At 39.7% G+C, this 18,085-nt stretch overlaps 1 protein-coding gene across 15 annotated transcripts in view; it reads left to right on the top strand.

The window, feature by feature from the left end:
* Positions 1-18,085, top strand: part of RTN1 (reticulon 1) — a 495,935-nt gene that overhangs the window by 471,519 nt on the left and 6,331 nt on the right. For all 15 annotated transcript variants that reach the window (XM_054240000.2, XM_078335057.1, XM_078335059.1 and 12 more), the window contains 5 exons: positions 12,892-13,099; positions 15,009-15,147; positions 16,614-16,683; positions 17,263-17,309; positions 17,397-17,455. In XM_054240000.2, the coding sequence (XP_054095975.2) occupies positions 12,892-13,099; positions 15,009-15,147; positions 16,614-16,683; positions 17,263-17,309; positions 17,397-17,455 (523 nt within the window). The remainder of the gene's footprint in view (positions 1-12,891; positions 13,100-15,008; positions 15,148-16,613; positions 16,684-17,262; positions 17,310-17,396; positions 17,456-18,085) is intronic.

Raw genomic sequence — 18,085 nt, 5'->3', positions numbered from 1 at the left:
CTAAGATCCAGTATGTAGTTGACACTACAGAACATCTCATTTGGGACTAGCCCTGTTTCAAGCACCCAGTACCTTATGTGACTGATTGCTACTGTATTGGACAGCGCAGGACTTGACTTCTCATACTCTGTTCAAGCCCCACCCTTAATCTGCTTAGCCTCAGGAACCTCATGACTCATTTTCCAGGGAAAATTCAAGTTAATTTCCCTTTTCATGTTATTTTACCACTTTAGGTTATTTTTGTTCCACCTCAACACATATCTATGGCCACACCTATAACTTTCCACAATGCCCCTCCATCGTTACCTATCTCTCTTCTTCTTCCTTCTTTGAAAACAACAAACTATGATTAATCACATTTTTTCCTGTCTTCGTGGAGACTTTGCTTTATCAAATCTGTTTTCCAAAGTCTTTACCCCTCTCTTCCCAATAATATTGCTAAGTTTTGCTCAACCTAAAGGTTTACTTGTTGCTACTACTCCCCAAACTACCATCTTCTTTAACACTTTGAACTTCCCCCCACCCACCCAGCCCCTTAGAATAAGGCTTCTGTCCCCACTACTCCTAACGCTGCTCCCTGCAAAGTTATGAATGACCTTCCTTCCTGTCTCCAAATCCAGTGGTCCTTTCTACATTCCCATTTCCTTGTTATGTCTACAGCATTACACACTGTAGCTTACCCCTTTCTTCTGGGAAATGTCCTTCTCCTTGGCTGCCATAACCTACACTACTGTGGTGCCCTTTCTAACAGGTGGACTTCTCTTTTCTATGGACCCACTTATTCCTTTCAATCTCAAGTGATGGCTTCATCCTAAACTGCATCCCTTAGCTTGTCCTCCATTGGAGATTTCCTACATTTTCATGGCTGAAGGCATCATTTACACTTAGCATACAACCACAAGTAAATATTCATCCCCCTGCACTAATTTTTAGCCCTGCATTTCCAGTGGTCTACTGTATATATTCATCTGAATATCATTGGATACATGATTTTAAGGACCATGTTAACTCAGGGCCACTGTGACAGAGCCTAAAGAGCAAGTCATTTAACGTCTAAGCTTTATAAAAATTAGTAGTGTGTGCAGTTGTCAGCCTCGTTTCGTCTCTGATCTCATCTCTGCCCTAGGCTGTGTCAGAATGCCCTGCTTAGATGTCATCATGTCAGAATCTGGAGATTTAAAGACAAGTGTCAGCTTTTCCCCAAACCAGTTCACTCTCAAATTTCCTGTTTTTGGCAGTGATACTAATTACTCAATCACCCAACTTTGAAATGTTTTCACCCTTAATTAGCTCTTCCGCCTTTCTCCCACAGTGAATTAGTCACCATTTTTGTCAACTAATCCTTTGTAATATTTCCTTTTATCTACCCCATCTTCTTAACGAATTGTCCGCCACACTCACATACCATCCCACATTCTCTTTATCAATTCTAGTACTATCTCTTCCTCAAACTCAACTTTTGCCACCTACAACAGTACAAGATATGTTGGCATTGATTCAGCATTTGTCAAAAGAATGTTCAGTCTTCCCAGCTAGACCTAAAGTTCCTTAAAAGCAGGATCAGAATTTTTTGATTTCTTCATTCTTGTGCTTACTTAGATAATAGATGATCAATAACTGTTTACTATTGAAATGACTTTTTACACAAAGAAATTTCTCTTTAAATACCTAATTCCGAAAGCTTTGTAAGTATAATCAAATTTCTCTAAGCTAATTTTATGTAACTTTTGGCAACATTAACATGTAATGTGAGAGAGGCAACTATTTTGTTTTGGAAAAAACATCAGATTTAGGATTTGAACCTGATTCTCCTATTAACTGGCCAAGATGCAAGTGTAACCACCCAAGGGGTTTACCTTGCCTGCTGCCTAGACACAGCTGATTCATCAAGACAAGGGAATTGCAGTAGAGAAGAGTACTTCACGCAGAGCCAGCTGTGCAGGAGACCCAAGTAGTAATTTACACAGAGCTGGCTGTGCAGGATACCCAAGTTTTATTATTACTCAAATTAGTCTCTCCCAACATTCGGGTAGCAGAGTTTTTATTTAAAGACAACTTGGTTTGTCAAGGGGAAGCCAGTGAGCCAGGAGTGCTGACTGGTCACAGGTGAAATCATAGTGAGTTAGAGCTCTCTTCTTGTGCTCTGTCAGTTCCTGGGTTGGAGCCACAAGATCAGATGAGCCAGTTTATTGATCTGAATACAGCCAGCTGATCCATGAAGTGCAGGGTCTGCAAAATATCCCAAGCACTGCCCTTAGGAGCAGTTTAGGGAGGGTTAGAATCTTATACCCTATGCATGACTTCCAAACCATAATTTCTCATCTTGTAGCTAATGTTAGTCCTACAGAGGCAATCTAGTCCCAGGCAAGAAGGAGGTATGCTCTGGGAAAGGGCTGTTACCATCTTTGTTTAAAATGTAAACTAAGTTTCTCCCAAAGTTAGTTCAGCCTACACCCATGAACGAACAAGGACAGCTTGGAGGTTAGAAGCAAGGTGGAGTCAGTTAAGTTAGATCTCTTTCACTGTCTGAGTCACAATTTTGCAAAGGTGGTTTCAATCCCTCCCTTTAGGTTTTATAACACCTTAATCTTAAGGTGTAGGCTATGAAGATGGGAAAAGGCCGTTGATTGCTCTGGCTTCTTCCTACTGACAGAGGACAGGGACATAGTGGGAATGGGAGTGAACTCCAAGGTGAGAAGAGTGGAGCCGCTTTGCAGCTGTCTGAGTGTACTCATGCAGGCCTGGCTGGGCTTTTAAGGCTTCCATGGCAAAAACATTAGTATTCTTGTTTATAGTTTTACTACAGTGTTTACGTGAACAACCTACTATAAGGTAAATAACGAGTTCTAGGATGAGGAGTACAATTCCCAGTTTTAAAAGCAAAGATTTGAAAGCATTAGTTTGGGGACTTCTAACCCACAAAGAATTTAGAATTTAGTTTAAACTGCAGAAAAAAACCCAAGAACAGCTAAAAACAGTGCACTACAGTTTTTCTTTTGAAGTATAATTTTTCTCTCTCCAGTCCCTATTTTTATTAAAAACAAATCATGAGAGAACTGATTTGTTTACAAAATAAACTTCAGTCTTACTGTTCTTAGCTTAGCTATTTGCATAAAGTGCAGCAAGAATAATTATTTTTCACTTAGGCTTTTTTCATTGGCTTTTCTAGAACTTTGTTTCATAAAGAATTTTAGATGATACTTTTTAAAAGCCAAGCCCAGCAATGGGTTTTGTACCCGTTAATACCTATGAGGTAGGAAAATTCCTCTTCTCTTAAGGTCCCAAGACAGGGCTGTAGTGGGAATGGGAGTGAACCCCTTTAACTGTTCCAGTTAAAGCCTTGATAAAATAACCAATTTCTCCAATGTATCCTGTTACAAAAGAAGCAGATTCTTATTGCACTTATGCAATTAATTGTACTTCCATAAATTCAGAATATTCACAAATAGTTTCCAAATTCTGGAGAAATTAAGTAGAGAGGAACAAATATGCTCCAAATTTTGTTTATATGAGTATATTTTACTCACTTGTTAAAAGTTGCAAATAGCTCCAAAGAAGTAAGTTCTCTTGACTCTAAAAACAAAAGGTTTAGCAATGTTTAACACACAAGCTTTCCTTGAGAGTCCTAGAAGTCTGTTTTTTTCCCTCTTTCAATAGCACAATTTTTAAAATTATTTGAGACCCGTAGTTAAAAGTTCTACACCGGATTATAAACTGCCTTTTGAAAAGAACCAAAGCAAGACAAAATGTCTGTGGGTGACAAAAGTCTATAGCCAGTATTAAAGTTATAGTTGACTAGGAATTTTGGATACTTTTGTAGCATACAACAATTCTACATAACAATTATAATTATTAATAATGTACACTAAATTATATCAACATTATAGAAGTTTCCTGTAATTTTGGAACACATACTAATAACATTTATACAAATAAAGTGCAAAGTAAACCAAACATCATTTACTCTTCTATTTGAAAGATTTACCTCCGTTTTAATGTCACAATCTCCAGCATTATTAATTAGAAACCTGCATTTAAGAGCCCATGTTAAATGTTACAGCTGATTATAAAACCATTTTTTTAAAGAGGACCAAAATGAGACAATTGTCTGTGGACTACAAAAACATTTTAAGGCAGCCACAGTTAAAGACACAATTGACAAGGAATTGTGTTACCTCTGTGGCACAGTCTGTTAACATAATAATTATTGATGTGATATAACATAATAATGACTAATAAAATATACTAAATTATATTGGACGTACAGGGGTTTTTCATTATTTACATATACCGATAACACATTTACACAAATATAGACCAAAGAAAACTAAACACCATTTCATATTTGACAATGCTTTCTGTAGGAGTTTTTACCAAATAAACCAAAGGTTACTTTTGGACTTTAGAAGACCTAATATCTAAAATATTAGGTAAGAAAGAGACATAATTTATAATGTCTTGATGTTGGAAAGTTTGTTAAATATTAAAGGTTTAAAACACTGGATATCACAAAATAGGATCCCAGGTTACCATAAGTAATTCATTTGGCTAAAATGATAACTCCAAAAAATTTTTTAAAAGAAAAACCTTTACTCTGATAGACAAGACTTAGCTTTCCAAACAATACCCAGTGAAGATAGCATGAAGCCAATTGAATCTGTCTCCTCTCTTTCTTGCTTTTTTTCCCTGCCATTTACCTAAAGAAGAAAACAAACCCTTTTATTATATTTCAGTATTATATAAAAATCATCTTTAAAAGAGAAAAACAAATTTCCTCTTTGCATTAGTGCATCTTTAATGTTAAAGTTAGTTTTTTAAAATAAAATTTTATATCTTTATTCAGTTTTAATTAGTTTGACCATAAGGTATGATTTTCACAAACTCTTTAGAACCCTTTACAATATTTCATTAAACAGCAGATCAATTTTCTGAGTAAACCCTGTTATTCAGACACATGGGCCCAGATTCTGGCCCCACATCAGTATGATTTTAATGTTTTAACTTAAGAAGAAAAGCTAAATAATTTACTTTAAGTATTAGCCAATTTGTTTATAACCACAGAATTTTTACAAGTATAACCCTTTACAAACCCCTTTCACTTTGCTTAATAATTTCAGTTTTATTCCATTACTCTTTTTGGTTAAGACAATTTTTAAAACTCTCTGAACTAGACAAAGTTACATTCCCTATACCGAAAGCCATATTCCCATGCCTTCTTATAATCTTTTAGCAAAAACACATTCCCTGCACACCTTTTACGTAAAACTGTTTCTTCCATGGTGTCAACTGCATGTTACAATGTTAACTCTTAGCAACTTTTATTTTTAGTGAAAAATGATAAGTAAGCAATTTTAATTATGTACTAGGGGTGAAGCCTAGGACATAAGACAGAAATGAAGATAATGTCTGACTCCTTTTAGCATAATAGCAGGCATGGCTTTACATGTTTCCTCAAGCCTTATCTATAATCTAATGCTCCAAAGTAGGTAAACCAAACAATTTTCAAAGCCAAAGAAACAGCTTCACCTTAAAACAGTTAGCAAATTTGATAGTCAACCTTAATTTATGCCAGATGTCTACATTTTCATGACATTTTACTTTACCAATAATCTTTAAAATTGTCTTTATTTCCAAAAGATTACTAAGGTCACATGAACAAAACAGCATTAAAGTTCCTATTTTTCTGACAAAATATTTGATTTTTGCACTTAATGTTTCTAAGCCAATTAATCAGAGCTTTTTTACGTATAAACGTACAACACATATAAATACATAGACAGACAGAAGATTCAGCCCTTATGAAATTTTTCATTTGCCAGTTTTTTAACTGGATGATTGGCTTCAGGGTGGAGCCCTTGGAGGAACAGGGCCAGGAAATTTCTAAGGCCAAAGAATCAGCAAATAAGCCGCTGAAGGCAAAGATAGATCCCCAAAATTAAGGGTACCATTTTATACTGGATCCTGGATCCCCAAAAGGAGGAAAATACTTGAGAGAGGACAGTGCAGTGCTTCTACCATGCATTTTATTGCAAGGCACCCCAAAGCCAATCAGCCCATTTTGTAATAAGCCTATCTCCCATGGGAGTCTTATCTCCCAAGAGGGGCGTGGGGATGTTTTCTTATCTTCCAAGTGGCCAAAAGCATGCTTCTCTGATCCAAGTGTGCAAAGAATTTAGTTTCCCTCCATAAATACTATTAGCCATCCCTTAAAGTATATTTTCTACCTAGTTATCATAATGTGATGTAATTTCTGATACCCCCAAAACTCAAAACCATCAGATAACACAATGCAAAACAGAACAGAGCCTTTAATTTTAAGAGGGCTTTATCTATTTTTAATTCTTGGGATTTTATGAGGAAAACAGAGGGTTTTTTTTTTTTTTTTAACCAAAACAGGGTCTATGGTGTCTTCTCTGTTTTTCCCAGTGAGTTCCAAGCTACCAGAAGTTATCTCAGGGCCTCTCGTATGTGCATTAAGAGGTGCAAGACAAAAAAATGGAGAAAAATAATTCAGTCGACTGAGAAGGGAAAACCTTTTTCCAGAAAAAGAAATTCCAAGAAGAGAAAATCATAAAGCCCTTTAAATATATCTATGGGCCAGGTGCAGTAGTTCACATCTGTAATCCCAGCACTTTGGGAGGCGGAGGCAGGTGGATCACAAGATCAGGAGTTTTAGACCAGTCTGGCCAACATGGTGAAACCCTGTCCCTACTGCAAATACAAAAAATTATTCAGGTGTGGTGGTGCATGCCTGTAGTCCTAGCTATTCGGGAGTCTGAGGCAGGAGAATCGCTTGAACCCAGGGGGCGGAGGTTGCAGTGAGCCGAGATAGCGCCACTACACTCCAGCCTGGATGACAGAGCGAGACTCCATCTCAATCAGTCAGTCAATCAATCAATCTATAGCTTGTTTATCCACTTTTATTTAAGCTGACTTTTAACCATAGTGTTCTTTAAAAAAAAAAAGAAATCCTTTCAAATCTCTTATTACCTGACTTTAGCCATGCCAAGTGGCCAATATTTTTACCTTCTGAACTTTACCAAAGGTAACCTCCTATATGCTTCAAAGACATTTTCTTTGAAGAAAGCCGTTTCTTTTTTTACAAGATTTAGAATTTCCACAAGGTAGTTTAAAGAAAGGAAAATTCAAGAGAAGAAATTAGAAGTCATGTATGGGGGGGAACCCCAATAAATGGCAAAGTTATACAAATAAATCAGAATGGAATTATTTTAGAAGCCAACAATTGAACCCAGGCCACCACTGTCAAAAGCTAAAGCCTTGGATACTGAGCTATACAGCATTGAGCAGTCTATTGCTTTTCTCACAAGGAGCCTAGAAAAGCCAAATTCAGGCTTGCAAGGCTTTTAACTGCTCAAGAAAAAATTTAAGGACTATGACATGAACCCCAAAATTTCTGTCCTGGATAGTGGAAACCAAAGAAAGTATCACTACATGGTCATAAAGTTAAGCTATTAAGGTCACAAAAGAAGACAGAGAAATTTTATACAGTAGTAGTTTCAGGGACCCGTAGCAAAGTTTGTAACTAACCAGCCTGCCAAGCTGACTTGAAAGGCAGGCTTATAGGCGTCCTAAACCCACATTCTATCCTGCAATACCCCTCTCTCCATTACAGAACACAGAAAGACACAAAGTACACAGCATTTGCTACAGCCTAAGACTAGTCACACAAATCCTTTTTTCTATTAATCAGACCTTTGCAGAGAAGACCAATAGTTGACTGTTTTACCTAGATAGAGAGAGAGAGAGAGACCAGAAACTTGGCTGGTAAGAATTTCTTACCCTTTTTGCTGGCATACCACGTTTCTGGGTTCTCTTTCTCTGCAGCTTCCAGAAGAATGGAGTAGCTTCTGATGACCCTGCTTGTTTGTGCTATAGCAGTGGGGTTCCAGCCACTTTACAAGAGAAAATAACCTTTTATTGTTTTATGGAACCACAGGCAAGATTCTTAATTTGCATAATGCTGCCCAATGGGCTGCATGGAGAACCAAATTAACATTTTCCATCCCAGCAAAATACACATAACAAAATAGATGTTAGTCACCTTGTTCAGCACTCAGTGTCAGCCAGGAAAAACTAAAACTTTTTCCCTTTAGTCCTGATCCACTCCAGGTGAGGGTGGACGACCTCCAAATGATAATTCACAATGGGATCTGTGGTCAAGGTAAAGAGCAGATAGTCACCCTGAGAGACAGGCCTGTTGAGCCTTCTTTAGGGCTCATGGAGTATGACTAGACTAATAATGAGGGTTCTCTGAGTTAGACCTGCTGGACTTCCATCAGCATCCCCCTCTGAGATCCCTTCCACATATACAAACACACACAAAGAGGAGATGGAAAGAAGGCCTTCCAAATTAGATCCCTAACCAAGAACTCCAAGAGTTATACTCCTATTCTCCATCTGAGAAACCTCCTTGAAATCTTCCTGATTGAGAAGTCTCCCAAATCAGGACTCTTCCTACTAGTTAGAATGAACCAACCGAAGGTGGGGTGTGGTGGCTCATGCCTATAATCCCAGCACTTTGGGAGGCCAAGGCAGGTGGATCACCTGAGGTCAGGAGTTTGAGACCAGCCTCACCAACAAGGTGAAACCCTGTCCTACTAAAAATACAAAAATTAGCCAAGTGTGCTGGCAGGCACCTGTAGTCCGAGCTGCTTGGGAGGCTGAGACAGGAGAATTGCTTGAACCCAAATTCAGGCTTGCAAGGCTTTTAACTGCTCAAGAAAAAGAGGCGGAGGTTGCAGTGAGCCGAGATTGTGCTACTGCACTGCAGACTGGGTGACAGAGGGAGACCCATCTCAAAAAAAAAAAAAAAAAAAAAAAGAACCAACTGAGACCCCCAGGAGCCAGATACCCTTCAATGATGGTACAGATACAGACACCCCATGGTGGAACTACAAACAGACACCCCACAATGGGGCTATAGACACCTCACCATAAGACTACATTACCAGTCAGGAGAAGAAAGGATGCATTGGCAGTGCCTAGGATACTCATCAATCTAGATACCCCACAATGGGATTACAGACAGACACCCCACCATGGGGCTACAGACACCCTGTGATACGGCCACAGTTAAGGGATATCTCCCCAGGACCATTTCTCCATTGCAATTAAATCCATGCACATTGGGTCAGCAGCCTCATGTCAGCAGAAAGAATACCAGAGTCAGCCCCCAGTCCAAGAGAACTAGGAGGCCACTTGGGCTGCCTTTTGGATCCATCGCTGGAGGGAGGCCACTGAACCACAGGCAGGTAGTCACAAAGGCAATCCCAGACAAGCCCCCAAATGTGTAACCAACCAAGGGTTTCACCTTGCCTGCTGCCTAGGCAATGCTAATTCATCAAGACAGAGGAATTGCAATGAAGAAAGAATACTTCACACAGAGCTGGCTGTGCAGGGGATTCAAGTTTTATCATTACTCAAATCAATCTCTCGGAGCATTCAGGGAGCAGAGTTTTTAAGGATAACTTGGTGGGTCGGGAGAAGCCATTGAGCAAGGAGTACTGATTGGTCAGAGATGAAATCATATCGAGTTGGAGCTATCTTCTAGTTCCTGGGTGGGGACCACAAGATTAGATGAGTCAGTTTATTGATCTGAGTGAGGCCAACTGATCCATCAAGTGCATGGTCTGCAAAATATCTCAAGCACTGATCTTAGGAGCAGTTTAGGGAGGGTCAGAATCTTGTAGCCTCCAGCTGCATGACTCCTAAACCATCATTTCTCATCTTGTGGCTAATGTTTGTCCTACAAAGGCAATCTAGTCCCCGGGCAAGAAGAAGGTGTGCTATGGGAAAGGGCTGCTACCATCACGGTTTAAACTATAAACTAAATTTCTCCCAAAGTTAGTTCAACCTACACCCAGGAATGAACAAGGACAGCTTGGAGGTTAGAAGCAAGACAGAGTTAGATTTCTTTCACTGTCTCAGTAATAATTTTGCAAAGGCGGTTTCCCAAGTTTCTAAAAGTTTCATTTCCTTGCTTGTTAGATACCAATGTAATTTAGGTAATTTTAGTTTATTTTGAGATTTCAGTGAGGTAACATATGAGAGAGAGTGCTTTAAACATTTCAGAATCAATGTAAATAGATAATCTTGTTACAAAGTATCCAGAAACAACAGCCCATTGTTTTAAGATAACAATCCTTTTTTTAACCTCCTTATGAGAAACCTCCTACAATCTTAGCAAGTAGTTGAAAGACCTGCGAATAGAGGACGACACCAAACTCCTGTTACCTAGTTAATGCCTTCTGCCCACAGTTTCTTCAAGGAAAGCCCTTGAAGTGCCTGCCATCGGTAGATTTATTGAGTAGGCAGTCTGCTGGTTGGAGATTTAGGACGCTTCCCTAGTAAGCATGCCATTTCTATCAGGTAGAAAGCAATTCATTCAGAGGATATTCACGTGAAAATAGCGAATTCTATCTTCTCTTTGTCTGAAAACTACTTTGAGGCTCTCTTGAACCCCTTCAATCTCACAAGTGGGTAAGCATCTTCCTTCACACTAAAGAATGCCCCCTTCAGCACAAATCATGCTGTCTTATAATGTGCTTGTTTCCATATGTGTATGGGCATCATAAAACAGATTACTATTTATTTCTTATTCATTTGTGTGAGTGTGTGTGTTTTTGTACAATTAACTTATTTTTAAATCCCCACCACCCTACCCAGCACAAAGCCTGGTACTTAGTTCCTGCTCAATAAATGAAAACAGTTGTGTAAGAGGTAACACTTTAGTTAGTGGTGATGCTTTAGTTTCCTTTTAATTCGCCTTTGCCCCTCCCCTTCACAAAGAGAGTAAATATCTGGAGACCCTGGACCCTCAGAGATCTTTAGCCCTGCTGCCTAGGCTTTAGACCTTTAGCCTAGGCATGCCCCAATTTATTGTCTTCAGTCCGTTCAACACGGGAGCTGCTGGGCTTCTGTGGAGAGCCCTTTTTCTCCCACTCTGTCCTCTACCCTCAGAGTTCTAGGGGTTTATTGCAGGTCATGTCTTCCAAAAGATCCCTCTTCTCCACCTGAAAAGGATTACAATTTTTGGTGCTTCATTCTAAACAAACTCTTCTAAAAGAAAAATCATTTGGTGAACTCATTGATAATTTGTTGTTAAGGACAAGCAAATCTTTAATGCATTATTCTGTTCTAGCATCTTTGCATTAAAAAAAAAGATGGTAACAACTACTTTGAGGATAGAAAAGGGTTGGGCCAAAGGAATGAATTTCTAATGGTCAGTCAGTGTGACTGGGGTTGAGAGAGGGAGAAGAGAGAGGCTTTAGAGCACCGTCCTTTGTTTTTTTATTTTTGCCTCTGGAAACCCATTTGTAGGACCAGCCCTACTCAAAAGAGAAAAGAAATCTGTTTCACCCCAAAAATATGCTTGTGAGCCTCTTCTCTATTTCCCACATTGTAGAGGAAAGGGAACAAATTTTGCCCAACAAAGGTCTGCCTACTGGAGTCTGAGTTAATGTCCCTGATGGCCCAGATAGTGGTGGTGAGTGGGGAGTTTGTGGGGAGTGAATTGTCTCTCCAGCTTCAGATTGCTGGGAGTATCCTCAGCCTGTTATGAAAGCGACTCTTCACCTTTTAGCCCTGATTTACTCTTCAGCCAGCCTGAGGTAGGTCTTTGGCCAAAGAAAGGGTTAATACTTTAATCTGCAAAATTCCTTATGTCACCTCTCTTGGCTTGCATTGTCATGAGGGCATGTGACTTTTTCAAAACTGTTCTTTCAGGCTAATTACATACCCATGTAAGATGCCCTGCTCTCTTCAACCTGGTCACTTCTCTCTTCCTATGAGCAAATGACTGTAGTCTAATTCTGTAAACCAGGTGTCTGTAGGTACACTGCAGGTGAAGCTGGCAGTAAAACCACTTCAATTTATTTACATTTGGTTGTGAGATGGGAATTTTGCCTCTTATTTATCTTCCTTAAAATTGATTGGCATAGCATTCTATGAAAACCATTTGTCACATGCCCAATTGGCAATGGCGTGATCTTGGTTCACTGGAATCTCTGCTTCCCGGGTTCAAGCAATTCTTCTCCCTCAGCCTCCCAAGTAGCTGGGACTACAGGCGCCTGCCACACTCCTGGCTAATGTTTTATATTTTTAGTAGAGACAGGGTTTCACCATGTTGGCTAGGCTGATCTCAAACTCCTGACCTCAGATAATCCACCCACCTCAGCCTCCCAAAGTGCTGGGATTACAGACATGAGCCACCTTGCCCAGCCTCCAGGATCTCTTGATACCACCACTAACTTGTCAGTTTTGCTGTTTTGGAGGCAGGCCATGTCTTTGTCCGGATGTATATGGTATTGGCTGGCAAACCCTGACCTTCCTCTGTGCTTCTGAAGACACCACTTCTCCCAGACCCTTCTTTTCATTGTTGCTGCTCATTCTCAGCAGCAGGGGCATTTGTATGACCAGTATGTACATCTAAAGGCTACCATTCAGTCGTAAAATTATCAGCACGGCAGCAAGATGCACACATAAGAAATGCTATCCGAAAGAGGAGAACAGGTACTTCATAGAATCCTCTGTATTTTCAAGTTTCTTTCAAAGTCACATAATTCGGGCCACTGTGTGGATGGTGTAGCCCACAGAGCTACACCCATCACAGTATGGTCAATGGGGATTCAACAGTCTTTTCTTATATGTGAATTTGTGAATTATCCTCAAGGGTGGAAACGATTCTTCCAAACCAAAGTGGAATGACAGTAAGTGCCCTTGGTATAGCTGTGTGTCTGCTCACTTGTGTTTAGGAATCCAGATGCCAGGTGAGAACCTACAGCAACCACAGCTTGGTGGAGTGAGCCATAGTGGTTCATGTGATGGCACTGTGGGAGCTCAGCAGGGTGTGTTTTGTGTCTCCTCCTGCAGCTATTGACCTGCTGTACTGGCGGGACATCAAGCAGACGGGCATCGTGTTTGGGAGTTTCCTGCTGCTGCTCTTCTCCCTGACCCAGTTCAGCGTGGTGAGCGTCGTGGCCTACCTGGCCCTGGCTGCGCTCTCAGCCACCATCAGTTTCCGCATCTACAAGTCTGTTTTACAAGCTGTGCAGAAAACCGACGAGGGCCACCCTTTCAAGTGAGTGCCTCAGCTGAGGAGCCCTCACCCCCCAAGCAGGGGCTTTTCCCCTCACCTGTATTTCAGCTCACAGATGCACTTGAGTCCTGTTTCTCTGAGACCCAACAGACCTCTTAGAGTCTCCCCTAACACCTTGTCTTTGAGTATATAACATTGCTGGTGAATTTGTGGAACAAATTTGATTATTCTTTTTTTTTTTTTATAAAGATAGGGTTTCACCATGTTGGTCAGGCTGGTCTTGAACTCCCGACCTCAGGTGATCCACCCACCTTGGCCTCCAAAGTGCTTGGATTACAGGCGTGAGCCACCATGCATGGTGCAAATTTGATTATTCTTATTCTAATACTTATTGCTTTGTTGAGTTTTCACATGTATTTACTTCTAACAGTAATCATAATCCAACATTTACTTAATCCTCTTAACTATATGAGAAAGGCACAGCAGACATTTTCATTCCTATTTACAAGTGGGAACACTGAGGTTCCAAGAAGTGATGTGACATGCTCAAGGCCAGGTGGCCAGTAAGTAGCACAAAACCAGGACTAGGGTATTTGGAGTTTTGTTTCCATGCTCTTCTCTAGAAGTTTAACACCAAAGGGCCAACCTTCTGAGGGGGTGTGGGGTTCATGAACAGATTTATCATATATAATTCTCTACATTTTTATACTGGGGAAAACCTGATTTGCATGCACATTGAAGAGAAGGAAATACAAAAATAAAAGGGCAGTCTACTAAGAGGATATATGACATGTGGCAGAGGGAGGTGTTAGCACTGCTAGCTGCTATAACAGAATACCATAGACTGAGTGGCTTATAAACAACAGAAATCTATTTCTTATAGTTCTAGAGGCTGGGAAATCCAAGATTAGGGTGCCAGCAGGGTTGGGTTCTGTTGAGGGCCCTCGCCTGGGTTGCAGATTGCCAACTCCTCACTGTATCCTACTTTTACTGTGGGATGGAGTGAACAAGCTCCCTTGGGTCTCTTTTCTAAGGGCACTAATCCCATTTGTGAGGGCTGCACACTCATGATCTAATCACCTTCCTAAGGCACCACCTCCTAACACTTTCACATTGGTGGTTAAGATTTCAACATGAATTTGGGGAGGATGCATTCAGTCCATAACACTCCTGAAAACTCAAGCCAAATACTGCTTTACTCTTTTTATCTCAAACAGAGTTAAGTAAACACTTAAAGTGCTCTAGGAGTATCCTCTAGGTAGATAATAGGTGCTGTCTTAAAGCAGAGGAAAGGAGGGAGGAAGGATGGACCTCTGTGGAGGAGCTTGGCCAAGCAGAGGAGGCTTAAGCTGGGATTATATTTATATATTTTTATTATACATGTTTTTCCCACCCAAGAGTTAAATTTAACCATTTTTAACTAATGAAAAATGTTATTACTAAAAATACCACTCAGTAGAACCCATAAGTATTTGAATATGGCCCAGGTCACTTCAGTGCTCTTTCTATAAACCTGGAAGTAAATCCCAGAATTTAAACATGAATTCTTAGAGTTCTTAAGAGGATTTTGGGCTATCTCAACAACTTTAAAAAGATAATTTATCTCCATGAAGTTATGTATGGAGAATTCAGCAAATGAGCTGATTTTACACTGATTTTCTTCCTCTGGTACCAGCTGGTTTCTCTGAATTTTTAGCCTTCCCATGCTATTTCTTAGATAGCCAGAAACGGTCCAATGCTCCACTGAGAACCATGCTTTCTGTGTTCCCAGTGCACTGGAAGCAGATGTGTATGGTGCCCTGTGGCCCTCGCTGGCTGGCATTACCCCCCAGAGATGACCCCGCCCTCACTCTCAGAGTGAGAAAAGGAACGCTCAACTATTAATGGGGTGTGGCGGCCTATCTCATGATTCCCTCTGATGAAATTCTCTGTGGGGATGGTTTGTTGACAGGGCCTACTTGGAGCTTGAGATCACCCTTTCTCAGGAGCAGATTCAGAAGTACACGGACTGCCTGCAGTTCTACGTGAACAGCACACTTAAGGAACTGAGGAGGCTCTTCCTTGTCCAGGACCTGGTGGATTCCTTAAAAGTATAGTTGCTTAAGCTGCTCCCTTTACAATCGTGACTGTTATTTTCCCTAAAGGTATAATACTATAAACTGCTGCATCACGGAGATGAAAAGCAAGTGCTAATTATACTCTAGAGTCAGAAGACCTCCAGTTGTATGATACCGTGAAACAGTCCAATCCCTTCATTGTACCAATGATGAAACTGTGGCTCAGCGAGATGAAAACATTTCAGGGTTTCCCAGTGAGTCACTGGCAGAGCTGGAATCAAACCTAGGTCACATGGCTTCTAGCTCTATAGTCTTTACAATGCACCAGATTTCTCCTTAAACCATTTTTAGTTCCCCCCAAAATTTCCCAAAATTAATGTTAATATAAAAAATTCTAGATAGGGAATGTGAAAAACATGTATTTGTGCATTGAAGGAAACTCTGGATTCTGCTAATATTAATAGTAAGACCTCCAAGTATGCTTACATAGTTATAGCTGGGAGACTGAGCCATCTGAAGGGTACAGGTATGCCCAGCCCCTCACTTGATGAGGATCAGGAGCACCTGGGGCTCTCACTGAATTTGCTGGGTTCCTTTGAACAAGCTGCTTTGGCCTCCTGGTGACTTACATGTAGAATCCAAGTTAGTCAGTTGTGATTCAGCATAGCCATAAGCAAAGCTGGGAAAGACCAGGCAAGGTAGTTGTGAGGTTTCTGTGCTCCCAGAACACTTTGTACCTACCATGGCAGGGGCTTGTACTGGGAGCTGTCTGGTAGCTGTTCAAGGAAGAGCAGAAGGAAAAATGAAAAATGTGTTCTTGACCCTCAAAATGCTTTACTGGAATAATGACTTGCCATATAATGACTGAGGAGAGATACCAGGGCAATTATAATTACTTACCTTAGTGCTTTAAGGTCATGGTTGTATTTGTGATGTAAAAATTGTGGGCCAGAAAGGGGTCAGCAAACCTTGTCCACAAAGAGCCAGATGGTAGATATTTTAGGCTTCGCAATCCACACTATCTGTGGCACCTTTTCGACTTTGCCATTATAGTACAAAAGCAGAAAAAGACAATAGAAAAAGGAAGAGCTTGACTATGTGCCCATAAAACTTAATGAACACTGAAAACTTGATTCAATATCATTCCACACATATTAGAAAATAGTACTCTTGTTTTATTTTATTTGACCATTTAAAAATGTGAAAATCACTGTTAACTCGTGGCATATACAAAAACAGGAAAAGGACCACAGCTTGTTGACCCCTGGCCTAGATTATTTCCTGTGTCCCTCAAACCTTATCACAAACTGGTCCAAAGGGTTCCAAGAGAACTAAGGACTGGATCTGCTTTCAATGGTTCTGTGAAGAGCTTTCAACACCTTTCATTGACTGTTGAAATCATGATGTATTCTGACTCAAATTTGAATCTAGGTAAAAGTCAATGATATGAGACTCTTCTTGTCAGGAGAGGTTTTAGGAACAATGCTTTTGTTCTTCAGTTTGCAGTCCTGATGTGGCTCCTGACCTACGTTGGCGCTCTCTTCAATGGCCTGACCCTGCTGCTCATGGGTAAGACCAGATGAGAGTATATACGTTTTCCTTCATACCCTCTGTGAAAACGCTGCTTCCTAGACTGTAAGCTTTTCATTTGTTTAAAGAGATTCCTAGGAACGAATGCCAGATATAGCTGAGTATAGAGCACTTCTCTTACCATCATAGTTCAATTAAAGTATGTAATATATATTATACACTAATAATGAATTCTTAAGTCTAAAGGTTTTTTTTTTTCTTCTTCAAACATAACTGGCTTCTTTTGGGCTTGTAATATATATTTGGATCTGTTTACAGTGGCAGCAATGGATAGAGATTCATTTACATCTTGGGAGGGGAAAGTGTATCCTAATTCTAGGAATAATCACAAAATACCTGTACAGGGCTCAGCATCATTTTATTTTCCCTATGAACTGCCCGTCATCTTTTATCTAGAATGCTGGATATTGCTTCCCAAAATAGGGGATAAAAAATAAAATAAAATGCTGGATATTCAAAATAATGCTATAATATCATATAACCATATAAAAATGTGTCTATAAGCGTATTCTTATTGATAACTCAGAATTTTAATACTGTATTTGTTTTTCATCCCAGCTGTGGTTTCAATGTTTACTCTACCTGTAGTGTATGTTAAGCACCAGGTAAGTTCTATGTGATGTCAAACAATGACATTAAATTTTGACCTCATGATCTTTGGATGTGCTCATTATTTTTTTTTCTCTGTGTAGGCACAGATTGACCAATATCTGGGACTTGTGAGGACTCACATAAATGCTGTTGTGGCAAAGTAAGTCACATAGGGCAATGCATAAAATCCAATGAGTGGATTCGGATGGGGTAATGAGAAGATAGTAAAATGATAGATTGATTCAAGTTTTTTAACTCTCAATTAAATAAAACCCATGGTTTATTTCAGGTTTCACAGTGAGTTTTAATGAATGAATGATATTAAGCTCTATCTAAGGACTGCCCCATGTAAAAGAACAAGATGCATTGGAGGAAAGATGAAAACTTGATTCCAAAAGTAAAATTAACAGTTTAATTCAAATAAAAACAATTAAGTTAACATTATTAATCCTTTAAACAATGAATAGCACTAATTTTTAAAAAACATTAAAATTACTTTTAAACCTTGAATTATTTTAGAACTTTAAAATGCATAAAATGTTTGCCAACTAAATAACATCACACCATTTTAATTCAACAGCTCTGTGTATGTGCTTAATCTCATTGCTTTTTAAATCTGAGTCTTAAACAAGCCTTACGTTATGGCTACCTTATATATTAGGAGATAGAGATTTTAGTTTTACATATCCACAGCTAACATGGCCATTAAACTTAGGAGTTTTCCCTACTTTTTACATTACTATTTTTAGGTGTATAGTCATCTAAAGTGATAGCTCTTATATTGCATTGT

This window comes from Callithrix jacchus, chromosome 8 (assembly GCF_049354715.1).
Source record: "Callithrix jacchus isolate 240 chromosome 8, calJac240_pri, whole genome shotgun sequence".
Classification (NCBI taxonomy): domain Eukaryota; kingdom Metazoa; phylum Chordata; class Mammalia; order Primates; family Cebidae; genus Callithrix; species Callithrix jacchus.
The sequence above is the reverse complement of the archived record's forward strand: the minus strand, read 5'-3'. Positions and strand labels throughout refer to the sequence as shown.